Below are 24547 nucleotides of genomic sequence, written 5' to 3'. Positions count from 1 at the left end.
GCCTGTCTCAGCTCAGCGCTGGAGGGGGGTCCCCGTTTCCCAGCCCCCCCGGCCTGTCTCAGCTCAGCGCTGGGGGGGTCCCCGTTTCCCAGCCCCCCCGGCCTGTCTCAGCTCAGCGCTGGGGGGGGGGGGGGGGTCCCGTCCGCGTCTCCGTGACCCCGCGTGTCCGTCTCTCTCCGCAGATCCCAGCCCTTGTACCTGCAGCCGGGCCCGGCCCCCGGCTCCCCGGCGGCCCCCGTCCTGCCCGGCTCGGCCCTGCTCTCGGGGGTGGCCCTCAAGGGCCAGTTGGTGGAGTTCTCGGCCCTGCAGGCGGCCGAGCTGGCCAAGCTGCCGGCCACGGGGCTGCTCTACCCGGCGGCCCCCCCCTTCCTGTACAGCCCCCCCTTCTGCGCCGGCCAGCTGGGCCCCGAGCAGCCCCTGCTCCAGGTACGCGGGGGGCGGGTCTCTGGGGGAGGGGGCGGGGCTCCCTGCACCTGGCTCCGCCCCCTGATGCTGGCTCCTCCCCTCCAGGTGCGGCAGGAGCTGAACCCCCCCTCGGATTTCTACCCGGGCTCCCTGCCGCCGGCCAACCAGAGCAACTTCCTCCAGGGCCCGGGCCCCGCCCAGCAGGTGAGCCCCGCCCCCAGCTCGCTGGCTCCGCCCCTGGCTCCGCCCCATGCGCTGACCCCTCTCCCCCCGCAGATGCTGCTGCCTATGGTGGAGTCGCCGCTGCCCCCGGTGGTGAACTTCGGCTCCCTGCAGCAGGGGGCGCCAGCCGGCCCCCCGCCTCTGCCCCTGGTGCCCGTCACCCCGGCCCTGCGGCCCCCGGGGCAGCTGGCCGGGCGCCTGGTCCCCTCGCCCGTCCGCGCCTTCCCCCATGGCATGGGGCGCACAGAGGTAAGGGGGCGGGGGGACCGGCTGTGGGGGACTGGGGCGGGGGGAACCCGGCGGGGGGGGGCTGGCGGGAACCCGGCGGGGGGGGGGGCTGGCTTGGAGAGGTGTGGGGGGCGGGAGGGAACCCGGCTGGGGGAGGGAACCTGGCTGGGGGGGGGGGGGGGCAGGCTGGGGGAGGTGGGGGGCAGGAGGGAACCCGGCTGGGGGAGGGAACCTGGCTGGGGGGAGGGGCCCTGGCTCAGGGAGGTGGGGGGCAGGAGGGAACCTGGCTGGGGGAGGGAACCCGGCTGGGGCGGGGGGGGCTGGCTCAGGGAGGTGGGGGGCGGGAGGGAACCCGGCTGGGGGGGGGAACCCGGCTGGGGCGGGGGGGGCTGGCTCGGGGAGGTGGGGGGCGGGAGGGAACCTGGCTGGGGGAGGGAACCCGGCTGGGGTGGGGGGGGCTGGCTCGGGGAGGTGGGGGGCGGGAGGGAACCCGGCTGGGGGGGCGCCCTGGCTGGGGGGAGGGGCCCTGGCTCAGGGAGGTGGGGGGCAGGAGGGAACCTGGCTGGGGGAGGGAACCCGGCTGGGGCGGGGGGGGCTGGCTCGGGGAGGTGGGGGGCGGGAGGGAACCCGGCTGGGGCGGGGGGGGCTGGCTCGGGGAGGTGGGGGGCGGGAGGGAACCGGGCTGGGGGGGGGGGGGCTGGCTCGGGGAGGTGGGGGGCGGGAGGGAACCCGGCTGGGGGGGGGCCCTGGCTGACCCCCGCTCCCCTCTCCCCACAGCTGCACCCCATGGAGCTGAAGCCCTTCCCCGAGTACCGGAAGCTGAGCAGTCCGGGGGGTCGAGCCCCAGCAGTGGGCAGGTGAGTGGGAGTGGGGGGGGGGGGGCTGAACCCCAGGGGTCCCCCTCCCACCGGGGCCCCCTCACCTCCTCTCCTCTCCTCTCCCCCCACAGAGCCTGCGTGGGCCCCTTCAGCTCCCGCCTCCGGGCCCCAGGATCCAGCTACGCCGGGGGCAGCCGCAGCCAGCGCCCGGATGGGGGCCCACCGGTGAGCCGGGCGAGGAGGGGGGCGCTGGGCCTGGGGCCCCTCCCCTCAGGGGGTGCTGCCCCGACCCGGCCCCGGGGCCCTTCCCGCTGGGGGGTGCTGCCCCGAGCCGGCCCCGGGGCCCTTCCCGCCAGGGGGACACTGCCCCGACCCGGCCCCTGGGCCCTTCCCCGCTGGGGGGCGCTGACCCGAGCCGGGCCCTGGGGCCCTTCCCGCTGGGGGGCGCTGACCCGAGCCGGGCCCTGGGGCCCTTCCCGCTGGGGGGCGCTGATCCAATCCGGGCCCCTCCCCTCAGGGGGGCGCTGCCCTGATCTGACCCCTGGGGCCCTTCCCCAGTGGGGGCGCTGACCTGATCTGGCCCCACAGCCTCTCCCGCCAGGGGGACACTGCCCCGACCCGGCCCCTGGGCCCCTCCCCTTGGGGGGTGCTGACCCGATCCGACCCCCGGGGCCCTTCCCCTCGGGGGGTGCTGCCCCGATCCAGGCCCCTCCATGCCGGGGGGGGCACTGCCCCCCTCTGGCCTCAGTACAAGGAATGGGGCTTGGCGCCTGATCTGCATGTGGGGGGGTAAGTTGCACCCCGTGTGTCTGACTCTCCCTCCCCCCAGGTCTCCCCCTCGGATGTTCTCTGCTGGACCCCCAGGCCCTGGGAGCGCCACCCCCCAGCCCGCGAGGGGCCCCCCACCCGCCGGCCCCCCAGCCAGAGTGACAAGCAGGATCCTGGCCTCGCCCATCAGCGCTAGCCTGGCCCCCCACCAGCCTGGGCCAGGGGGTGGCCCCGTTCCCCCCTCCCCCTCAATGAGTGGGGAGGGGCTGACCCCTTCCCCTGTTAATTTGTGGGGTGGGGGGTTCCCAGGGGGCGAGAGCGGAGCTGCCCCACTGAATGTAACTGGAGTTGGGTTTGGTTTTGATTCACCTGAATTAATTTGGGGGGCAGGAGGTGGGGTCCCCTGCCCGGCTGCGTGTAAATATGTGTAGGGCAGGGGGCTCTCGCCCCTCCCCCAGCCGGGGGGGCAGCAGGTTTGTTACAAAATAAACTGAAAAACTGTTTAAAAAAATGAATAAAAGGTTAAAAAAGAAGTGGGGGGGCCCTGGTGTGTGTGGGGGTGTTGGGGGGGGCAGAGGAGGAGCAGAGAACCCAGGAGTCCTGGGGCTGGGTCTACACGAGGGCTGTCAGGTCAGTGCTGGCCCAGAGCGATTCCCCCCCCGCGAGGCCGGGGCCACCAGCCCAGCCTGGCTGCGAGCCGGGGGGGGGGGCTGGCTCGTGCCTGGGTCTCGGCTGTCGCACCGTCCTGGGGCGAGGAGTCCCCTGGGTTAACGGGGGCAGCCATGTCGCTGGGTGACCCCTCCCTCCCTGGCAACCGGAGCAGGGGAAGGGGATCAATGGGTCAGGGGCCCAGGGGACACCATTGACCTGTCAGCACTGAATTCGCTGGCTCCAGCGAGGGGATTGGCTGGGGGCAGAGCTCAGGTCGGGCCCCCCCACCTGCCCCCCCCCCCCCGGCTTGTGCTGCAGCAGCTGCTCCTCCCCCCCCCCAGCCGTGCTGTTCCCAGGGCTGGGCTGCGCTGGGAGTTGCAGCGGTGCAGGGAAAGCGCTGGGGTGTGGCCACACGCGCAGCTCCCAGCGCTGCTGGGAGTGGTGCATTATGGGCAGCAACGTGCTTTCCAAAAGAGGGGGGGACAGGGGCTTGGGGGCGCTCACGCTGCGTCTCAGCTCCCTGCCTGGCAAAACCAGAAACATTTCCCAACCTCTCAAGCAGCCCAGAGAAGCCGCCGCTCCCAGGGACTCCCTGTCTCCGCCCCGCCCCCCCCCCAAACCCGCTGTCTCTCTCCGCCCCCAAACCCGCCTCCCCCGCCGGCCCCGTTCCCGGGGGTCTCGCCCCTGACTGATCGCGGCAACCAGGAGCCGGTTTGTGTGTTAGACCCGGAGCCCCGAGTGCACAACAACACAACGGGAGTAATTGAGTTACAAGCAGCCTGGGCGATGCGCTGGGGTGTGGCCACAGTGGACGAGCAGCACCAGCGCCGCCCTCGCTACCCCCCCAGCAGACCAGGTGTGGGGCCAGCGCCGCCCTCGCTACCCCCGCCAGCAGACCAGGTGTGGGGCCAGCGCCGCCCTCGCTACCCCCCCAGCAGACCAGGTGTGGGGCCAGCACCGCCCTCGCTAACCCCCCTGCAGACCAGGTGTGGGGCCAGCACCGCCCTCGCTACCCCCCCAGCAGACCAGGTGTGGGGCCAGCGCCGCCCTCGCTACCCCCCCCAGCAGACCCGGTGCGGGGCCAGCGCTGCAGCACCAGTGCTGCCCTCGCTACCCCCCCCCAGCAGACCCGGTGCGGGGCCAGCGCCGCCCTCGCTACCCCCCCCCAGCAGACCCGGTGTGGGGCCAGCGCCGCCCTCACCGCCCCCCAAGCAGACCCGGTGTGGGGCCAGCGCCGCCCTCGCCGCCCCCCAAGCAGACCAGGTGTGGGGCCAGCGCCGCCCTCGCTACCCCCCGCCAGCAGACCCGGTGCGGGGCCAGCGCTGCAGCACCAGTGCTGCCCTCGCTACCCCCCCCCAGCAGACCCGGTGTGGGGCCAGCGCCGCCCTCGCTACCCCCCCAAGCAGACCAGGTGTGGGGCCAGCGCCGCCCTCGCTACCTCCCCTGCAGACCCGGTGTGGGGCCAGCGCCGCCCTCGCTACCCCCCCAAGCAGACCAGGTGTGGGGCCAGCGCCGCCCTCGCTACCTCCCCTGCAGACCAGGTGTGGGGCCAGCGCCGCCCTCGCTACCCCCCCAAGCAGACCAGGTGTGGGGCCAGCGCCGCCCTCGCTACCTCCCCTGCAGACCAGGTGTGGGGCCAGCGCCGCCCTCGCTACCCCCCCAAGCAGACCAGGTGTGGGGCCAGGGCTGCAGCCAGGGAGTTGCAGCGCTGGCCGTGCCCTGCGGGTGGGGACAGTTACTAATTGCAGCCCTGGAAAGCCTCCACCAGCCCAGTGCAGCCAAGCCCCCAGTCCAATCCCTGGCTTTGGGGCGGGGGCGGGTGGCCCAGGGGGCTGGGCCCACGGCCTGTTCCAGGCGGGGGTCGCAGGCTGCAGCCCAAGGGGTGGCAGGAAGCAGCAGCCAGCGCGTCCCCCTGGGCTGGAGTAGCAACCGAACCCGCGGCCCCAGCCTGGCCCTGGGCCCCCGGGGAGAGTTTCTGTCCTTTCCCCACCCCGACTCCCCCTCACTTGGGGGGGGGGGGGTCACAGCTGATTTACACCCCCAGCCTCTCTCTGCTGCCAGGGGACCCCCCCCCCCTTCCCTCTCGCCAGCTGAGAACTGACCCCCCCACCCACGGACCAGGGGAAACTGAGGTACAGGGAGTGGGGCAGGGCCCCTGGCACAGACAGGACCCACAGCGCGACACCAAGTGGCTTTATTGGGGGGGATAAATAGGGGGCAGGGGGCAGGGCCCCCCTAGGCCTCGTCCCCGAAGGCCCGGGCGGCGTTGGGGAACCGCTGGGGGGTGAAGCTGGGATCCTCCCGCAGCCGCTTCTGGAGGTCGGCGCAGAGCTGGAAGAGAGCGGGGGAGGGGTGAGCGCAGCCACAGGGGGAGCCCCCCCCCCCCCGAGAGCTTTGAGGTCCCAGCTGCTGCCCAAGCCCCATTTGTGGGGGACCCAGGGGCTCCCCTGCTGCGGCAGACCCCTGGGGGGTGCTGGATGGGGCCGACCCACAGGGCACAGGGCTGGGTGCCGAGTGGGGCAGACCCACAGGGGGTGGGGAGCAGGGCTGACCTGTGGACCGGGGGGGGGGGCACCGGACAGGGCTGACCTGTGGGTGGGGGCGCAGCCCCCCAGCGGGCAGTGGTGGGGGCACTGGGCAGGGCAGACCTGCGGGGGGGGGGGGAGAGGGCAGGGCGACCCACCGGGGACAGGGCTGGGGGCAGCAGGCAGGGCCGAGCTGTGGGCCAGGGGGGCAGCCCCCCAGCGGGCAGTGGTGGGGGCACTGGGCAGGGCAGACCTGCGGGGGGGGGGGGAGAGGGCAGGGCGACCCACCGGGGACAGGGCTGGGGGCAGCAGGCAGGGCCGAGCTGTGGGCCAGGGGGGCAGCCCCCCAGCAGGCAGTGGTGGGGGCACTAGGCAGGGCAGACCTGCAGGCCGGGGGCAGCGGGTAGGACAGACCCACCGGGGCCAGGGCTGGGGGCAGGGCCGGGGGGCAGCCCCCCAGCAGGCAGTGGTGGGGGCACTGGGCAGGGCAGACCTGCAGGCCGGGGGCAGCGGGTAGGACAGACCCACCGGGGCCAGGGCCGGGGGGCAGCGGGCAGGGCCGGGGGGGGGCAGCGCGGGGGGCTCACCTGCTGCCGGTAGCCCTCCTGCAGCGCCGGCTCGGCCAGCTCCCGGCTCAGGCTCTCGCTGCCGCTCAGGGGCTTGGCGCCGGCGGCCTTGGCGGCTCGGCTGACGGCCTCGGAGAGCAGCAGCTGGGGGCCGTCGCCCCGCATGGTCTGGGCACAGCGGAGGAAGAGCCGTTGGGGGGCAGGCGGGGGGGGCCTCACCTCGCGGCGTTCGGCCACCCAGCAGCCGAGGGGGCCGGGGGGGGGCTCACCTTGCCGCGCTTGGCCGGCCTGCCCGTCAGGGGCTGGGCTGGGAGGGGGGCAGGCGGGGGGCGCGGTTGGGGGGCGCGGTTGGGGGGCAGGCACTTGGGGGGCAGGCGGGGGGGCTCACCTTGCGGCGCTTGGCCGGCATGCCCGTCAGGTAGGCGTCGCTCAGCGGCTGGGCCGGGGACAGGCAGGGGGCGCGGCTGGGGGGCAGGCGGTTGGGGGGCAGGCGGTTGGGGGGCAGGCGGTTGGGGGGCTCACCTTGCGGCGCTTGGCCGGCATGCCCGTCAGGTAGGCGTCGCTCAGCGGCCGGGGGGCTGGGCCGGGGACAGGCAGGGGGTGCGGTTGGGGGGCAGGCACTTGGGGGGCAGGCAGGGGGGGCAGGCACTTGGGGGGCTCACCTTGCGGCGCTTGGCCGGCATGCCCGTCAGGTAGGCGTCGCTCAGCGGCGGCTGCTGCTTCCCGCGGCGCTGGGTCTGGATGTCCTCGCGGATGATGGGCACCCACTCCTGGGGGCACGGGGGGGGGTCAGTCACGGGGGGACGCAGGGGCCCCCCGCCCTGCCCCCCCGCCAGGCCTGGCACTCACCGGGGGCACGGCCGCTGCCCAGGGCTCAGCATCGGGTGCAGGCTCCCCCGGCAGCTCCCCCAGCTCCGGCTCCGGCTCCGGGCACCGCGCCAGGGCCTCCTCCGCCGTGGTGGCCGGGGCCGGCGAGGCCGCGTTGTCCCGCTGTAACCGGGGGGGTTAGAGACGGCGGGGCCCCCCCTGACAGCCCCCCCAACGGCAGGGACCCCCCTTCCCCCAACAAGCCCCTGACTCCCGATGGCAGGGATCCCCCCCCCCCAAACAGCCTCCGTCCACCTCACAGCAGGGACCCCGACAGCCCCCCCAACGGCAGGGACCCCCCCCCCCCGACAGCCTCCGTCCACCTCACAGCAGGGACCATGACAGCCCCCCCCCAACGGCAGGGACCCCCCCCGACAGCCTCCCCCCACCTCACAGCAGGGACCCCCCCACCCGGTACCTGCACGGCTTCGGGGGGCTGCTCGGCCGCCTGCACCTCCATGGGCTCGTCCGGCGCCGGCTGCAGAGAGGGGGAGGGTCAGAGAGGACACGGGGGGGGGTCGCCCTGCCCCCCGGCCCCCCTGCACCCCCGGCCCGTCCGTACCTGGGGGGCCTCGCCCACGCGGCGCACGTAGGGCAGCACCTGCTCCTCGGTGACGGGCATGTGCTCCAGCACCACCTGCAGCCGCAGCCCCATCATGGCCGTCAGCCAGCTCACCAGGGAGGGGTTCACGTCCGCCGAGAGCCGCCGCTGCGGGACGGGCGGGGGTCAGCGTCGCCCCCCAGAAACCCCCCTGCACCCCCCCACCAGCCGGCACCGCCCCCCCCGCCCCCCGCCGGCAGCCAGCTCACCAGGGAGGGGTTCACGTCCGCCGAGAGCCGCCGCTGCGGGACGGGGGGGGTCAGCGTCGCCCCCCGGAGCCCCCCCTGCACCTCCCCCCAGCCGGCGCCGGCACCGCCCCCCCCCGCCGGCAGCCAGCTCACCAGGGAGGGGTTCACGTCCGCCGAGAGCCGCCGCTGGGGGACGGGGGGGTCAGCGTCTCCCCCCGGAGCCCCCCCTGCACCCCCCCACCAGCCGGCACCGCCCCCCCGACTCCCCCCGGCAGTCAGCTCACCAGGGAGCCGCCGCTGCAGGACGGGGGGAGTCAGCGTCGCCCCCCGGAACCCCCCGCCGGCCAGTACCACCCGCACCCCCAAGCCAGACAGCGCTGCCACCCCCCCTGCTGGCCAGCACGGCCCCCCAGACCTGCCCCCCCAGCTCCCACCCCCCCTGCGAAGACCTTCCCCTGCTGCCCGCACCCCCAGCCGGCAGGGGGAGATGCCCCCTCCCGCAATCCTGGCCGGGGCCCTGTGGGTTGGGGGGCCCTGTGGGCTTGGGGGCCCGGGGGGGGGCACTCACGATGCGGTCGTTGATGACGGCGGTCAGGGCGCCCCGCTCCCCCCGCAGGCAGTACAGGTTCAGCGCCAGGCACTCGAACAGCCCCTGGTTACACAGCTCCAGCAGCCGGCACCCGAAGGTGGGGTCTGGGGGGGGGGGGGCATTAGAGCTGGGCCTGGAACCCCCACAGCCCCCCTCCCCGCCTCAGGGACCCCCCCCGCAACAGCCCCGGAAACCCCCCTCCCCGCCTCAGGGACCCCGCCCGCAACAGCCCCAGAAACCCCCCTCCCCGTCTCAGGGACCCCCCCCGCAACAGCCCCAGAAACCCCCCTCCCCGCCTCAGGGACCCCCCCACAAGAAACCCCCCTGTGACACCCCCCCAGCCTCAGGGACCTCCCCCTGGGACAGCCCCCCAGACCCCTCCAAGCCCCAGGGACCTCCCACTGCCACCCCACCCCCCCCAGAACCCCCTCCCCGCCTCAGTGGCCTGCCCCCGGGCCCCCCCGGCCCCCTCACCGGCGCAGCGCAGGATGTGGCTGGCGATGCGGCTGAAATGCTCCTGCAGGAACTCCAGGTTGGTCCGGGTGATGTCGACCCCGTCCTGCACCCGCACCGAGGCCTGGGGGGGGGGGGAGCCATGAGACATTGGGGAGCCCCCACCCCCGGGAAGCCCCTCACACACCATTACTGGGGGGCCTGTTCCCGCCTGCCCCATTGTCCTCAGGCCACCTCCGAACAGAATGGAGGAGAGCGGAGCCCCCCCCTCCAGCACACAGCCGGTGGGAGTGGGGAGAGCGGGGGCCCCCCGCAGCCGGGGGGGGGCAAGGGGAGAGCAGGGCCCCCCGCAGCCGGTGTGGGGTGAAGGGAGAGCAGCCCCCCCCCGCAGCCGATGAGAGTGGGGCCCCCCCCAGCCGGGGGGGGGGAGGGGAGAACGGGCCCCCCAGCCAGGGGGACACTCACGAAGCTCTCGCGGATGTATTCCTGCAGGCCAGTGATCAGGCTGTGGGTGGCCACCTGGGGGAGCAAACACAGGTTAGGGGGGGAGAAAGGGGAGCAGCCAGGCTGGGGGTCGGGAGTGGGGGCCACAAGGAGCAGGGGTGGGGGGGCTTAGCGGGGGTCAGGGGCCCCTCACCCGCACGTTGTGGTCCGAGGGCTCCCGCCCCCCCAGGTACTCCTGGTGGAAGCAGCGAGCAGGGGATTCGGGGGCCGGGTCGGGGGGTTCGGGGGCCGGGTCGGGGGGGTCGGGGGGCCCCTCACCCGCACGTTGTGGTCCGAGGGCTCCCGCCCCCCCAGGTACCCCTGGTGGAAGCAGCGAGCGGGGGATTCGGGGGCCGGGTCGGGGGGTCGGGGGGCCCCTCACCCGCACGTTGTGGTCCGAGGGCTCCCGCCCCCCCAGGTACTCCTGGTGGAAGAAGCGGCGCAGCTGGGGCTGGACACGCTGCAGCGGCTGGAACTGCCCGTGGAGCAGCATCACCACGTCCACCATGGAGAAGTTCTGGCAGATCAGCGAGAGCAGGTCCCCGAAGAAGCCTGGGAACAGACGGGGGCAGTGGGGCAGCGGGACACCCCTGGGGGGCGCTGGGGGGCAGGGCCTGGCGGGGGGGCCAGGCAGGAGGGGGCGGGGGAAGCCAAGAGTAATGTGGCCTGGCAGGATGGTGGGGGATGGGCCAGAAGGGGCACGTCCCCCAGGAAGGGGCGGGGCCCAGCAGCCCAGAGGGGGCGTGGCCACCAGAAGGGACGGGGCCCAGCAGCCCAGGGGGGGTGGGGCTGTGGGAGCGGACAGGGCCTGGCAGCCCAGAGGCAGGGCCCAGCAGCCCACAGGAGGCGGCGCCGCCCGAAGGGGTGGGGCCCGGCAGAGGCAGCATGGCTGCCGGAAGGGACAGGCCAGCAGCAGAGGCAGGACCCAGCAGCCCAGAGGGGGCGTGGCCCAGCCGCGGGGGCAGGGCCCGGCCGCCCAGAGGGGGCGTGGCCGCCTGACAGGGGCGGGGCCCGGCCGCCCAGAGGGGGCGTGGCCGCCTGACAGGGGCGGGGCCCGGCCGCCCAGAGGGGGCGTGGCCGCCGGACAGGGGCGGGGCCCGGCCGCCCAGAGGGGGCGTGGCCCGGCAGCCCAGAGGGGGCGTGGCCCAGCCGCGGGGGCGGGCCCCGGCAGCCCAGAGGGGGCGTGGCCGCCGGACAGGGGCGGGGCCCGGCCGCCCAGAGGGGGCGTGGCCCAGTCGCGGGGGCGGGGCTCACCGATGGCGCCCTCGGTGCCCGGCTCGAAGAGGTTGCTGGTGCCGCTGAGGCGCTGGATGAAGCTGGCGATGCTCTCGGTGCTGCCCTGCTGGGCGTTCAGCGAGCCCATCATGGACGACAGCACCCCCTGCACCACGCTGATGAAGAACTCGGGGGTCAGGGCCTCGGGGCCCCCAGGGGGGCGGCCCCGCCCCCGCTCCCCGCCTGACACCCGCTCAGACATCAGGGGCGGGGCGGGGGCTGGAGGGGCCTCTGGCTGCGGGGGAGGGGGAGGGGCAGGGGGTGGAGCCTGTTCTGGCACCTGGGGGGGGGCGGCCCCCATCTGCGTGGCCTGGAGAACAGAAAGAGACAGTAGTCAAGGACGGCTCGGGCAGGCTGACCAGTCAAGGACATGAGGGGAACTCTAGCCTTACCCAGAATGCCACGGGGTGGGCGGGGCGGGGCTCACCTGCAGGAAGTCTGTCATGCCCTGCAGGAAGGCGGGCATGCCGGGCATGCCGGGCATGGCCACGGTGATGGTGGGGGAGCCCACGCCAGCCACGCCCGGGCCCGCCGCCCCCAGCAGGCTGCCCAGGAGCTGGGAGAAGTGGAGATCGTCAGTGGGCGGGGGCGGCTGGGCCGAGGAGGAGGCGGAGGGCACGGGGCCCCCTGGCGCCCCGGCAGAGCTGCCCCCCGCCGCCGTGGTGGCCGTGTTGGTGGTGGCGGCGCTGGCCGAGGCCGTGGGCGGGGAGGCCGGGGCCGGGAAGGAGGCCGACGAGGTGCTGGTGCTGGTGGTGGAGGAGGAGGAGGAAGACGACGCCGATGACGAGCCGCTGCCCTGAGCTGGGAGGGGCAAAATTAGCATAGAAGGTCCTGCCCCTCCCCTTCCCATGATGCCCCCTGGCCCCCAACCCTGCTCCCTGCCTAACCCCTCCATCTCTCCCTACCCACTCCACCGCCCCTCCCATAATCCTCTCTGTCTGCCTCCCCCGAAATAACCCCCCCCGCACACGCTGCCCCACCCATGACCCAGCACCTCGCACCGCCAAAGCCCCTCCGAACCCCTATGGTGCAAGACAACGGGGGAGAAAAGCCCCCCCCGCCCCAGTTTCCTGCCCCCCACCCCAAAGGAGACGTGTGGGGCAGAGACTTACCCACGAGAACCGGCTGCATCAGCAGCTGCCCGAGGAGCCCGCTGATCATCTGTGCCAGGGAGGCATTGCCCCCTATGCCGGGGGTCTGGGGGGGAGACAGACGTTATCTCTGAGCCGGTGCCCCTTAGCGGGGAGAGACCCCTCCCCACTCCGCGCCCCCCTGAGCCAGCCAGTCCCTGCCCTGGGGCCGGATGGGAGCCAGCGCCCCCCAGGGGGGACAGGCCCCTGCCCCATTCCCACCCCCCTGAGCCAGCCAGTCCCCGTAGTGGGGACAGGCCCCATGCCCCATTCGCTGGGCTCTCACCGCAGGTCCTGGCGCCTGGGGGGCCCCCGGGTGGGTGGGCCGGGCGGATGGGGCCGAGGGCCGGGCAATCACCACGCGGGTGGGGGCCGACTGGAAGCCAGGGACCTGCTGGCCTGTGACACAGGAAGGAACCGGGTTAGAACGAGCCACCAGGGTGGGAATGCAGCCACCCCTGGGGCGCAGCGGCCCCCCGCTGCCCCCCACTGGCCGCACCCACCTGTGGCGGCGGAAGCCGCGGCCGCCATGGCCTGCTGGGTGATCTGGTGAGCCACCGCCTGCATCAGCTCCGGGGGCAGGCTGGGCAGGGGGACGTGCGCAGCGCCTCCTGCTGGGGGGAGGGGGACAGCCGGGTCACCGGGTGGCGCCAGCGCAGCGCCTCCTGCTGGGGAGCGGCCACAACAGCTCCAGCCCAGCCCCCCGCCCAGCCCCGCCCCCCCATCCAGCCCAGCCCCCCGTCCCCCCCATCCAGCCCCACCCCCCCAGCCCCCACCACACCCTCTCCAGCCCAGTCCAGCCCCCCGTCCCCCCCATCCACCCCGCCCCCCCAGCTCCCCCCACGCCCCCACCCCTGCCAGTCCACCCCCGCCAGCGCCCCTCACTCCCGACCCGCAGCCCCTGCTAGCCCAGCCCTGGGCTCGAAGGCTGGGCACATCTCACCTATGCCCGGGCCATGCCCGGCTGGTCCAGCAGTGCCCATGGGAACGGTGCCCCCAGAGCCGCCCCCTGGTGCCTGAGACCCAGAATCTGAGGATAAGAAACAGACGATTGACCCAGCACAGAACCAGGATGGAACCCAGGAGTCCTGGAGCGGAACGGCCCCTGCCCCATCCCCCCCGTTTCCCCCCGAACCAGCCAGTGCCCTCTAGAGGGGACAGGGCCCCTGCCCCATTCCCCGCCCCCCAAGCCAGCGCCCCTCGGGGGTCTCCCACTCACCCTGTATGTTCATGTGCATCATGACGACGGGCTCGACGGTCTGGTGGGAGATGCGGATGACCCGGGGGTGGCTGGTCTGGGAGCCCTGGGTCTGAGTCGGGGCCGCCCCGGGCCCCAGCTGGCTCTCTGGGCCCCGGCCTGGCTCCCCGGGGCTGGGGGCTCCAGCCGGGACCGGGGGGGAGGGCTGGGTGGGGGCAGGTCCCTCGGAGCCGGGCTGGGAGGGGCGGGCACCGTTCCCCGTCATGGTCACTGTGGTCCCAACATTGATCTGTGGACAGATGAGAAATTAGGGGGCCCGTCCCGGATGCCTGGGTCCATCCCCTCCCTCCCTGGGGCTGTGACCCTCCCTAGACATGTCATCCTGGACTCCTGGGTCCATCCCCGAGCCCCTCTAGGGGTATCATCCCAGACACCTGACTCCCCGGGAGCCCCCCAGGTGGTGTCAGTCCAGAAACCGAGGTCCATCCTCCCTCCCTAAGAGCTCCGAGGTCCCCCAGGGGCGGGCGCCGTTCCGGACACCTGGGTCCCGCAAGACCCCCCGGGGCAGGCGCCGTCCCGGACGCCTGGCTCCCGCGAGGCCCCAGCTCACCTGTATGGGGATGGCAGCCTGCTGCAGCACCATGGGGGCGGCGTAGTGGGACATGGGCCGGACCACGTGGAGGTGGCGGGGGGCGCTGCAGGACAGGTTGCAGCGCAGGTCAGAGAGGGCCACGAAGGTGTTCCCCAGCAGGCGCATGGACTCCCCCACCAGGTTGATGATGCGCTGGTCCTCCTCGCGCCCCTCCGTCTGCCAACACGGGGGGCACCGGTCAGCCCCCACAGTGCCCCCCTGCCGCCCATGGTATCGCCCGCCTCCCCCACCCCGTCCATGGTACAACCCAGCTCAGGGTCCCCATCGCCCTGTTCATGGTATCACCCATCTCAGAACCAAAATAATCCCCGCCCCCTTGCATGGTGCAAACCATAATGCTCTCACACCCCTACTCCCAAACATGAACTGCTCGGCTTCTAGCCAATCACACGCCTGACAGCAGGGGGCAGGAGCCTGGACCGTCCCCAAGGGTTAGAACTGACTTGTGGGGAGGGGGGGTTTGGATCCTGCCATCCTTTCACAGACTGGGGGGGAGGGCAGAATTTGGACCATGCCATTATCACCAGCATGGGGGGCAGAGAAGAGATTTGGACCATCCCAATCTCACAGCGTTGGGGGGAATGTTCCAAACATCCCATTCTGAGGGGAGACTTGGACCATCCCAATCTCAGGGAGGGGGGTGTTCAGAACATCCCATTCTCCCTGGGACGGGGTGGGCCTGGCACATCCCATTCTCACTGCCCGGTGGGGGGGGGTGTAACTAGCCCTTACATTGTTGTTGTAGTCAGTGGTGCTGGCCGTGGCCAGGATCTCCTGGTATCGCTGCAGGAAGGGCTGCAGCTGCTCCTCCACCCTGCGCAGCTCCAGCAGCACCTCCACGTACTCGGCCGGCGCCGGGTGGCTGCAGGGAGACCGGAGACAGGGCTCAGTGGGTGCCAGGGCCCCGCTCCCCACCCCACCCGCTCAGCCCTGTCCTCACTTGGGGGCCCCTTCGGCAGCCGGGGGCGGCTCCGGCCCAGGCTGGGGGCTCTCCTCGCCGGGCGCGGCTGGGGGCTCCGAATCGGCTGCCTCCATGGGCTCCCGCTGGCCGGGGCTGGTGGAGGGCGGCGGCTCGTCGGGGGCCGGGGGGGCATTCTCTGGCATGGGCTGCGGCTGCCCGTTGGTGCGACCCTAGCGAGAGAGAGCGAGAGAGAGACACTGGGCTCAGAGCCTGGGACTCCCCTCCTCCCCCCGAGTCGAGCCTCAGCCCCACGGCACTCCCGCCCCCCCCCCCCCCTGCCGGGCCTCAGCCCCACGGCACTCCCGCCCCCTCCCCCCCGCCGGGCCTCAGCCCCACGGCACTCCCGACCCCTCCCCCCCCGCCGGGCCTCAGCCCCACGGCACTCCCGCCCCCTCCCCCCCCGCCGGGCCTCAGCCCCACGGCACTCCCGCCCCCTCCCCCCCGCCGGGCCTCAGCCCCACGGCACTCCCGCCCCCTCCCCCCCCGCCGGGCCTCAGCCCCACGGCACTCCCGACCCCTCCCCCCCGCCGGGCCTCAGCCCCTCGGCACTCCCGCCCCCTCCCCCCCGCCGGGCCTCAGCCCCTGGCACTCCCGCCCCCTCCCCCCCGCCGGGCCTCAGCCCCACGGCACTCCCGCCCCCTCCCCCCCGCCGGGCCTCAGCCCCTGGCACTCACCTCCAGCCGGCCCAGGATGCCCTGCACGTCTCGGAGCATGTGCTGTGCCATCACCAGGCGCACGCGGGGCTCACTCTGCAACAACAGGGCAGGGCCGGGTCAGGGCTGGGCCTGGGAGCGGAGCCAGCCCCGGGCCCGGCCAGCCAGGGAAACACACACACACACACACACACCCCGGGCCCGGCCAGCCAGGGACACACACACACCCCGGGCCCGGCCAGCCAGGGACACACACACACCCCGGGCCCGGCCAGCCAGGGACACACACACACCCCGGGCCCGGCCAGCCAGGGACACACACACACCCCGGGCCCGGCCAGCCAGGGACACACACACACCCCGGGCCCGGCCAGCCAGGGACACACACACACACACACCCCGGGCCCGGCCAGCCAGGGACACACACACACGCACACCCCCGGGCCCGGCCAGCCAGGGACACACACACACGCACACCCCCGGGCCCGGCCAGCCAGGGACACACACACACACACACACCCCGGGCCCGGCCAGCCAGGGACACACACACACACACACCCCGGGCCCGGCCAGCCAGGGACACACACACACCCCGGGCCCGGCCAGCCAGGGACACACACACACCCCGGGCCCGGCCAGCCAGGGACACACACACGCACACCCCGGGCCAGGCCAGCATGGGGGGGACACACACACACGCACGCACACACCCCTGGGTCCGGCCAGCACGGGGCCCCCAAACCAAGGGTCAATCCAAAACAGGACCCAGACCCCCCCCCAGGACACCCCTCGGGCTCGTCCAGCCTGGGACCCCCGCCTCCTGGATGAGATCCATGGGCCCTGCCCCCCTACCCCAATGAGACCCATGAACTATCCTGCCAAGTAACCCCAGGATCAGCCCACGGGCCCACTCAGCTCTTTCCTGTCCTCTTCAGCCCTGCCCCCAACAAGATTTCCAGGAGGGAATTTCACTGGATCAGACCCAGAATCTGCCCTGTGCTCTGCCAATTCCTAACCCTTCCCAGAACCCCCCCCCGCCCAACCCCCGCTGCCGACCTTTCACCCCTGCGCCCCCCAGGCCCACCCCCCTCCAGTACCTGTATGGGCGCCTGTTCCATATTAATATGAACATCCACAGAGGATCCGTCGATCTTAGGGGGAGGAGGGAGGAGACGGGAGCGAGGGAGGGAGAGACGGAGAAAACCAAAGGAAACAAAAATGGAGAAAAGGAGGAAAAACAGGAAAAGAAAGAGAAAAATAAATAAAAACAGAGAAAGGGGGGAGGGGCCACAGACACTCAGCACAAGGGGGAGGTGGATAGAGACTGGACCCCTCCTGCCCCCCCCCAGCCGGGATGGAACCCAGGAGTCCTGACTCCCAGCCCCTCCGCTCTAACCCCCATCCCCCACTCCCCTCCCAGCGCCAGGGAGAGAACCCAGGAGTCCTGGCTCCCAGCCCCCTGCTCTAACCCCCATCCCCCACTCCCCTCCCAGCGCCAGGGAGAGAACCCAGGAGTCCTGGCTCCCAGCCCCCCCTGCTCTAACCCCCATCCCCCACTCCCCTCCCAGCGCCGGGGAGAGAACCCAGGAGTCCTGGCTCCCAGTCCCCCCTGCTCTGACCCACCAGCCCCCCCCTCCCCTCCCAGGAGCAGGGAGAGAACCCAGGAGTCCGGGCTCCCAGCTCCCCCTGCTCTAACCACTGGACCCCACTCCCCTCCCAGAGCCGGGGAGAGAACCCAGGAGTCCTGAGTTCCCACCCGTCCATCACACTTAGTGCCACACACCAGCCAGAAGATCTCACACCCATCAGAGAACCACACAGAGAATAAACCAAAGCAAACTGCCAGAGGAGAGTGAGAACCTGCCTCTTCCAGGAGCCGACCCCCGGCAACGCGCTGGGGCTAGCGCTGCCGGCAGGAGAGAGCCCCACCCCCACCAGCACGGCGCCCCCGGCAGGAACTCACCTGGGAGGGCGGCTGCGGGTCCATAATGCTGACTGGTAAATTGAAGGTCCCGACCATGACGTAGCTGTTGGCGTTACGGTCATGGACGGTGGCACCGGCTCCCCGGCCCCCGATGCCATTGTGGGGGGCTGAGGCCGAGCTGGCTCCAGAGGGACCCCCAGAGGAGGGCGACTGAGCCTGGGGAGGGGCTCGTTCCACCAAGTGGATCACTTTCCCCCCAACATCTTGGAAAAAAGAGACAAAAGGAGGATGAAACCAGAACCTCAAACCTCTGGACTCCATCCCCGCCCCCGCCCAGCTCTGCCGGTGCCCCTCAGTCCCGACCCGCAGCCCCTGCCAGCCCAGCCCTGCCCCCCCCAGGCCTGCCGGTGCCCCTCACTCCCGACCCGCAGCCCCCGCCAGCCCAGCCCTGCCCCCAGCTCTGCCGGTGCCCCTCACTCCCGACCCGCAGCCCCTGCCAGCCCAGCCCTGCCCCCACCAGCCCTGCCGGTGCCCCTCACTCCCGACCCGCAGCCCCTGCCAGCCCAGCCCTGCCGGTGCCCCTCAGTCCCGACCCGCAGCCCCTGCCAGCCCAGCCCTGCCCCCAGCTCTGCCGGTGCCCCTCACTCCCGACCCGCAGCCCCTGCTAGCCCAGCCCCGGGCTCCCCACAGCTCTGCCGGTGCCCCTCAGTCCCGACCCGCAGCCCCTGCCAGCCCAGCCCTTTCCCCCCCAGCTCTGCCGGTGCCCCTCAGTCCCGACCCGCAGCCCCCGCCAGCCCAGCCGTGCCCCCCCCAGGCCTGCCGGTGCCCCTCACTCCCGACCCGCAGCCCCTGCCAGCCCAGCCCTGCCCCCAGCTCTGCCGGTGCCCCTCACTCCCGACCCGCAGCCCCTGCTAGCCCAGCCCCGGGCTCCCCACAGCTCTGCCGGTGCCCCTCAGTCCCGACCCGCAGCCCCTGCCAGCCCAGCCCTTTCCCCCCCAGCTCTGCCGGTGCCCCTCAGTCCCGACCCGCAGCCCCCGCCAGCCCAGCCCTGCCCCCCCCAGGCCTGCCGGTGCCCCTCACTCCCGACCCGCAGCCCCTGCCAGCCCAGCCCTGCCCCCCACAGCTCTGCCGGTGCCCCTCACTCCCGACCCGCAGCCCCTGCCAGCCCAGCCCTGCCGGTGCCCCTCAGTCCCGACCCGCAGCCCCTGCCAGCCCAGCCCTGCCCCCAGCTCTGCCGGTGCCCCTCACTCCCGACCCGCAGCCCCCGCCAGCCCAGCCCTTTCCCCCCCAGCCCTGCCGGTGCCCCTCACTCCCGACCCGCAGCCCCCCACACTCACTATATTCTTTTAGCTTCTTGTCGTCCTGCAGGACTCGCCCCTGGTAGATCAGACGCTGTTTCTCCGCAGGGATATTTACTGAGCCTGCAATGTGCTCTTTGAACTCCTTCACTGTCACCTACAGGGGAAAGAACCAGTGGGGTCAAACCTGCCCCCATCACCTCGTCTCGGCTCACACGCTGGGGTCGCCACCCCGTGCATGCAGCACCCTGGGGTGGGGCGCAGGGGCTGGCTAGTCGGGGGCCCCCCGCCCGGGGCTGAGCTGCGGCTGGCTCTGGGGTGGGACGCAGGGGCTGCCAAACAGCCGAATGGGGCCGGTGCAGAGCCCTTTAGCCGGCACGGATCGCTAAGGGATCGAGCCGCACCCAGCAGCCTCCCAACCTCTCACCTCCGCCTCCACGGTGAAGGTCCTGGTCTGCGAGTCGAGCGTCTTCACCATCACTTCGAGGTTCTCCGCCTCCGCCATGGCGCCGGCTCCTGCCACGGGACAGCGGGTTACGCGACCGGGTCCCCCCTTCCCTCCAGACCCGCCACCCCTGGGTGCCCTGAACGTGACCCCCACCCCCTCCCTCCCTGCCCCCCACTCCTCCCCCACCCACCCCTCCCCTCCCCCCCATACCCATCCCCTCCCCCACTCCTCCCCGCCCCCACCCCACCTTACCCCCCTGGGTGTCCTGAACGCGACCCCCCCACCCCTCCCTCCCTGCCCCCCTGCCCCCCACTCCTGCCCCCCCACCCCTCCCCTCCCCCCCATCCCCACCCCTCCCCTCCCCCACCCCACCTTACACCCCTGGGTGCCCTGAACGCGACACCCACCCCCACCCCACCCCCTCCCTCCCTGCCCCCCACTCCTCCCCCACCCACCCCTCCCCGCCCCCCCATACCCATCCCCACCCCCACCTTACACCCCTGCCCCCATACCCCCCCGTTATACCGCCCCACTCCTCCCCTCCCCCCACCTTACACCCCCCCCGCAGGGCGCTGAACACGCCCCTCCCCCACCCGACATTACCCCGCGGGGGGGGGGGGACACGCGCAGCTGCGGCGCACGGACACCCCCCCCCACGTGACCCATGACGCTCACCCCGCTCCAAGGGCCCCTCTCGGCGGGGGGAGGGGGAGGGGCGCCAAGTCCTGCTGGCCCCGCCCCCCGGCCTCGCAGGCGGGAACTTCCGGTCAAGCCGGAGCCACTTCCGGTGGAGCCCGAGCCCCGGGGCCCCACTTCCGGTCCCCCGCGGGGTCCGGCGGCCGCGGGGGGGAGACGCGTCCGGGCCCGGCCGGGGAGACGCTGCGGGCTGGGAACGGGGCGAAGCGGCCGCGGGACCCGGCGCCTCCTTGGAGCGACTCCCTCCAGCCGCCTCTCGCCGCTGCTGCGCCCGACTGCGCATGCGCGAGAGCGGTGCGCGCCCCCGCCTTCCCACAGCGGGTCCTTCGCCTCGGGGCTGTCCGGGCCGGCGCCTGATTAAATACACCGTGAAACCGACCTACTCGCCGTCCCGCGCCCCCGCCGCTCGTTCCTTGATCGCTCCTCGGTTCCGAGCCGCCGGGTCTGTTCGCCCGGCGGCGGCGGTGCCGCTTGTTCGCCTCCGATCGCGAAGATTTTGTGCAGGCACCGTTCGGGCTCCTATACCCGGCTCGAGGGGCCTCGCCCGCCGGCGCCTGCGTACTAAGGCCTTTGTCCACCATCTTTCTTCTGGGCGGGCCCATGCGGCTGCGTATACGGTGAAGGCAGCGCGGCGGCCATCTTGGACGTTGGCGTGGAAATGATGACGCGGTTCCCCGGGCCCGACAGACCTTTTGAGGGCAACACCCTGGCGCTCCAAGGAGCCGAAGCCAAAGCGGCGGCCATATTGGTTATGGGCACATACTTATGATAACTGACTTGCCACCATATTTATTGAGGGCACATGGTCCCAGTCCTGGTTGGGGGCTACGTTGTACTTGTAATAACCCGCTCATCCGCCATCTTTGTTATGGGCATGAGTTTGGCTAGGCAGAGAATGCCTGTTTGTTATTGTAGGGTCTCCCAAAAGCACTGGGGATGCCCACTCCTCTTTGTGTTATTGTAGGGTCTCCTTAAAACACGAGGGGCCCCAGGCATGCTGATGTTATTGCAGCATTTCCCCCAAGGCACTAAGGACGCCCACCCCGTTACTGCCAAACCAGAGCCAGGCCGGGCGGGGAGGGCCCCCGAGACGTCGCCAAGACCAGACACACACACCCCCCCCCCGCACCGCGCTGAGGCAGGACCAGGTCAGCCCAGGCCCGGCCTGAGGGGGGTTTGTCCAACCTGCTCTTAAACCTCCCGAGACGGGGATCCCACTACACCCCCGCCCCGCCCCTGACCCCAAGCACCGAACGCCCCTGAGAGCCAGAAAGTGTCTCCCAATCTCCGGCCGAAATGGCCCTGGCCGCCGGGCTCGGGGGTTTCTCACCCTTCGCTCGCGTGGGTGGCTCCCAACCGAGCGTGTTCCTGTCGGGCTCCTGCCAGAACCCTGCGGGCGCCAGCCCTGTTCTCGGGGGGGTTTCTGTCCACATGGGTTTGTTATTGTAGGGTCCCTCGCCAGCATCAGCCGCCTGCCCTCGTCTTGGGCTTGTAGGGTCTCCTGGGGCTCAGTGTTATTGGGGGGAGGGGTCCCTTGCAAACACCCAGCTACACACACTGGTTTATTATTGTAGGGTCTCCTGCAAGCTCCATCCCCCCCACACACCCACCCTGTTGTTGTGGGATCCCCTGGAGGCCCCCAGGGCCCCTCCCTTGCTGCACTGTTTACCATCGGGCCCCCCTGCCTCAGGGGGTGTCGGGTCACTCCCACGCACGGGACTCTGGACTCCGGCGAGTTAACGATTAACGGGGGCCGGGGGGCGGAGGGGGCAAAGGTGAGCCAGCCACGGGGCCAAGGGCCGGCAGACGGCCCCGAAGCCGGCCCCCACCGGCCATGCTCCAGCGCACCTGGTCCTACCTGCTGTACCTGTATGGGGCCCTGATCAGCGCCCTGAGCCCATGCGCGCCCCCTGCCCCGCTGCCAGCCAGCGGGCTGGACCGGGACCAGGTACCGGCCCTGGGGGGGGGGGTCAGGGGATCCCCAAGGCTGGGGCACTGCCGGTTGTGGGGGGACCCATGTGGGGGTTGGGGGATGAGCCCCCCCAGAGGTGGGCCTGGGGACCCCTGGGCGGCAGGGAAGGGTGCGGGGTTCCCTCGCCGGTATTGGGTGGCTGGGGGGGGGGGCACGGCTGGGGGGGTCTCTGCAGCACCCTGACCCCCCGCAGTTCCCCCGGCAGTACCTGGGCACCTGGCACTTCATCGCCGCCGCAGCAGCCACCCCTGCTGCCCTGGAGACCTTCGCAGGCATCGACGGCTCCGTCTTCCACATGGGGCAGGGCCCCCAGCCCCAGCGCCTGCAGCTCCGCGCCGCCCTCCGCCTGTGAGTGAGGCCCCCGGATCCAGGGCGCGCCCGGCAGGCAGGGTGCAGAATGTGCCCAACACTCAGGCTTCAGGGTCTCACCAGCAGGGTCAGGAAGGGATCCCCCCCCCCCGGCTCCAGGGATGATTTTACTCCTCTCCCTCGCAAGGCCCCCGGGGGGGGTCTCTGCGCGTCGTCCCGGCCGGCTGCTCCCCGCTCCCCCCGGGCCGCGCAGACGCCGGGGGCGGGGCGGGAAAGAACAGGCCCCCAGCTCCGATGGGCCATGACCCCCGTTGGGGGGGTCTCAGCAGGATGAGCCGGGCAGCTCGCCCCAAATCAGTTCCCGGCCATGGGGGAGGGGGGCTCAGTCCCCTCTGGGGGTGGGGGGCGGGTGGCAGCATGTCGGATGGGACGTTCGCATGGCCCCTCTGTGCTCTGACCCTCCCCTCACGGGCCAGCCACCCCCCTCCACCCAGCTCCCCAAAGGCCCCTCCAGCTGACCCCCCCCTCTCCCCCAGGAAATCAGGGGGCTGCGTGCCCAGATCATGGATTTATCTGCTTAACGAAGGGAGCACCGACCTGGCCACAGAAGGTGAGTGGTGCCCCTCACTCCCGACCCGCAGCCCCCTGCCAGCCCAGCCCAGCTGGTGCCCCTCACTCCTGACCCGCAGCCCCTGCCAGCCCAGCCCTGCCTCCCTCCCCGCTCTGCAGGTGCCCCTTACTCCCGACCCGCAGCCCCTGCTAGCCCGGCCCTGCCCCCCCCCAGCTCTGCCGGTGCCCCTCACTCCCGACCCGCAGCCCCTGCTAGCACAGCCCTGCCCCCCCCAGCTCTGCCAGTGCCCCTCACTCCCGACCCGCAGCCCCTGCCAGCCCAGCCGGTGCCCCTCACTCCTGACCCGCAGCCCCTGCCAGCCCAGCCCTGGGCTCCCTGCAGCTCTGCTGGTGCCCCTCACTCCCGACCCGCAGCCCCTTCCAGCCCAGCCCTGCCCCCCCCAGCTCTGCCGGTGCCCCTTACTCCCGACCCACAGCCCCCAGCTCCTGGCTCTGTCTCCCCCATCACAGGGCGGCCGGGGATGAGGACTGAGCTGTTCTCCAGCAAGTGTCCAGACACCATCATTGTCCAGGAAACCGACCGAGACTATCAAAGGATCCTGCTGTACTGTGAGTGGGGGCCCGAACGCCTGGGTTCTCTCCCTGGCTCCAGGAGGGGAGTGGGGGCTGGTGGTGAGAGCAGGGGGGCCGGGAGCCTGGACTCCTGGGATCTATCCTGGTTCTGGGAGGGGAGTGGGTCCTTGGGGGGGGGAGGTGCTTGGTGCCAGGACTCCTGGGTTCTCTGAGGTGTCACTCCCTGTCCTCCATCCCCCCCAGCCCGCACCCCCCACCTGGCTGACGACTGCATTGAGGATTTCCGGAACCAAGCGTACTGCCTGGACATGGAAGAATTCCTGCTTATCCCCCGCAGCCAAGGTACCACCCGGACGGGGAGGCCTTTAGGGGGTCCCCTCACCCCATCGGCCAGTGGGATTAGTTTGGCAGGAAGGCGGTGGGTTGGGAGAGGGAGGAGATTGGGGGGGAGGGGGTTGGGAGGCGCTGAGAAGAAAGGAGGTTTGGGGGTTCAGGAGGCAGTTGGACAGGTGTTGGGGGATGGGTAGATTTGGGGGGCACAGAAGAGGATTCAGGGTAGGTTACTGGGGTCACCAAAACGCTCACTGATGCACAACCCCACCCAGAAATCTCCCCCCGTCCCTACCCCGTGGGGTGATTCCCCCAGACACGCACCCCCTAACCCTCTCCCTCTTCTGCTGCCCCCCCCAGACACCTGCCAGCTTCAGGATTCCTGATTGACCCACTGCCAGGTGAGCCCAGCCCCAGGACACCCCCCCCCACCCCAGGGGCCCCGCATCCCCTGGCCTGGCTGGAGTGAGCCGGGTCTCAGACGGATTCCCCCCCCCCCCCCCGGCCAGGCCTCCAGAGACCGAGCTCCCCATTCCGTGGGGGGGGGGTTGGCTTTGATTGAGGGGGGGGGCACATCTCCTGGGTCTCCCCCCCCAATTCAAGGGGGCTCTGCGGGGCCCGGTTTTCCCATCGGATGCTGAAATTGGTTTTCCATCTCAGGCCTTTCTCCGTTTCTCTCTCCTCCCCTCTGCCAGCCCCCCAGGCTGCGGCGACTGGCCCCTCTGAGGAAACGCCCCCCCCCGAAGACTGACCCCCCCCTCATTCGCCTGGAGGAAGAAACCCCATTTCCGCAGAGCCTGGCAAATAAATCCTAATCCTGCCGCATCTGTGACAGTGTGTCCCTAAGCGCTGGTTTTGACTCACAAACACATGGGGCATGGCCAGTGGGGGGGGGCAGGGCTGGGCTGGCAGGGGCTGCGGGTCGGGAGTGAGGGGCACCGGCAGAGCAGGGAGGGGGGCAGGGCTGGGCTGGCAGGGGTCTGCGGGTCAGGAGTGAGGGGCACCGGCAGAGCGGGGAGGGGGGCAGGGCAGGGCTAGCAGGGGGCTGCGGGTCAGGAGTGAGGGGCACCGGCAGAGCGGGGAGGGGGGCAGGGCTGGACTGGCTGGGGCTGTGGGTCAGGAGTGAGGGGCACCAGCTGGGGTGGGGTGGGGGGCAGGCTGCTATATTCTACTGCCCAGCCTGGGGTTATTTGC

The 24547-nt window shown here is 72.2% G+C and overlaps 3 protein-coding genes across 16 annotated transcripts in view; 2 read left to right on the top strand and 1 right to left on the bottom strand.

Moving 5' to 3' along the window:
* Positions 1-2974, top strand: part of PRRC2A (proline rich coiled-coil 2A) — a 29385-nt gene extending 26411 nt beyond the window's left edge. For all 6 annotated transcript variants that reach the window (XM_044982470.1, XM_044982469.1, XM_044982472.1 and 3 more), the window contains 6 exons: positions 183-426; positions 511-609; positions 682-876; positions 1633-1712; positions 1805-1898; positions 2503-2974. In XM_044982470.1, the coding sequence (XP_044838405.1) occupies positions 183-426; positions 511-609; positions 682-876; positions 1633-1712; positions 1805-1898; positions 2503-2637 (847 nt within the window). In that variant the 3' untranslated portion in view covers positions 2638-2974. The remainder of the gene's footprint in view (positions 1-182; positions 427-510; positions 610-681; positions 877-1632; positions 1713-1804; positions 1899-2502) is intronic.
* Positions 2975-5270: 2296 nt separating this feature from the next.
* On the bottom strand, positions 5271-20149 carry BAG6 (BAG cochaperone 6). 7 transcript variants are annotated; one of them, XM_044983002.1, is made up of 26 exons: positions 19979-20149; positions 18883-18971; positions 18495-18612; positions 17197-17420; positions 16331-16384; positions 15255-15329; positions 14560-14750; positions 14352-14481; positions 13578-13775; positions 12989-13256; positions 12713-12799; positions 12273-12437; positions 12056-12168; positions 11752-11836; positions 11067-11440; positions 10619-10949; positions 9747-9916; positions 9347-9400; positions 8903-9005; positions 8408-8532; positions 7613-7759; positions 7469-7528; positions 7033-7173; positions 6846-6953; positions 6205-6351; positions 5271-5423 (listed from the first exon to the last, which is right to left on the bottom strand). In XM_044983002.1, the coding sequence occupies exons 2-26, from the start codon at positions 18958-18960 to the stop codon at positions 5328-5330; spliced, it is 3642 nt and encodes a 1213-aa protein (XP_044838937.1). In that variant the 5' UTR covers positions 18961-18971; positions 19979-20149; the 3' UTR covers positions 5271-5327. The 7 variants fall into 7 exon arrangements, with proteins under 7 accessions (XP_044838937.1, XP_044838936.1, XP_044838939.1 ...); XM_044983001.1 differs by lacking the exon at positions 19979-20149 and adding an exon at positions 19579-19863; XM_044983004.1 differs by lacking the exon at positions 19979-20149 and adding an exon at positions 19579-19862 and having other exon boundaries at positions 12273-12383.
* A 1229-nt stretch (positions 20150-21378) lies between these two features.
* On the top strand, positions 21379-24178 carry APOM (apolipoprotein M). 3 transcript variants are annotated; one of them, XM_044983011.1, is made up of 7 exons: positions 21379-21547; positions 21777-21919; positions 22417-22490; positions 22961-23059; positions 23267-23365; positions 23714-23754; positions 24049-24178. In XM_044983011.1, exons 1-6 carry the CDS (start codon positions 21434-21436, stop codon positions 23737-23739), a joined length of 555 nt encoding a protein of 184 aa, XP_044838946.1. In that variant the 5' UTR covers positions 21379-21433; the 3' UTR covers positions 23740-23754; positions 24049-24178. The 3 variants fall into 3 exon arrangements, with proteins under 3 accessions (XP_044838946.1, XP_044838944.1, XP_044838943.1); XM_044983009.1 differs by having other exon boundaries at positions 21765-21919; positions 24014-24178; XM_044983008.1 differs by having other exon boundaries at positions 21383-21547; positions 21765-21919.
* Positions 24179-24547: the final 369 nt, after the last annotated feature.

Source organism: Mauremys mutica, chromosome 12 (genome assembly GCF_020497125.1).
Source record: "Mauremys mutica isolate MM-2020 ecotype Southern chromosome 12, ASM2049712v1, whole genome shotgun sequence".
Lineage (NCBI taxonomy): Eukaryota > Metazoa > Chordata > Testudines > Geoemydidae > Mauremys > Mauremys mutica.
The sequence above is the reverse complement of the archived record's forward strand: the minus strand, read 5'-3'. Positions and strand labels throughout refer to the sequence as shown.

Bases quoted from the DNA above. Each gene is read 5' to 3' on its own strand.
- BAG6 (XM_044983002.1), bottom strand. From the start codon at position 18,960: ATGGCGGAGGCGGAGAACCTCGAAGTGATGGTGAAGACGCTCGACTCG. The intron at 13,776-14,351 runs GTAAGGGCTAGT...CCGTGTTGGCAG, and splicing joins CCACTGACTACAACAACAAT to ACGGAGGGGCGCGAGGAGGA. The intron at 7,760-8,407 runs GTGAGTGCCCCC...CCCGTCCCGCAG, and splicing joins CCGTCATCAACGACCGCATC to CGGCGGCTCTCGGCGGACGT.
- APOM (XM_044983009.1), top strand. From the start codon at position 21,434: ATGCTCCAGCGCACCTGGTCCTACCTGCTGTACCTGTATGGGGCCCTG. The intron at 21,548-21,764 runs GTACCGGCCCTG...GACCCCCCGCAG, and splicing joins GCGGGCTGGACCGGGACCAG to TTCCCCCGGCAGTACCTGGG. The intron at 23,366-23,713 runs GTACCACCCGGA...TGCCCCCCCCAG, and splicing joins GCTTATCCCCCGCAGCCAAG to ACACCTGCCAGCTTCAGGAT.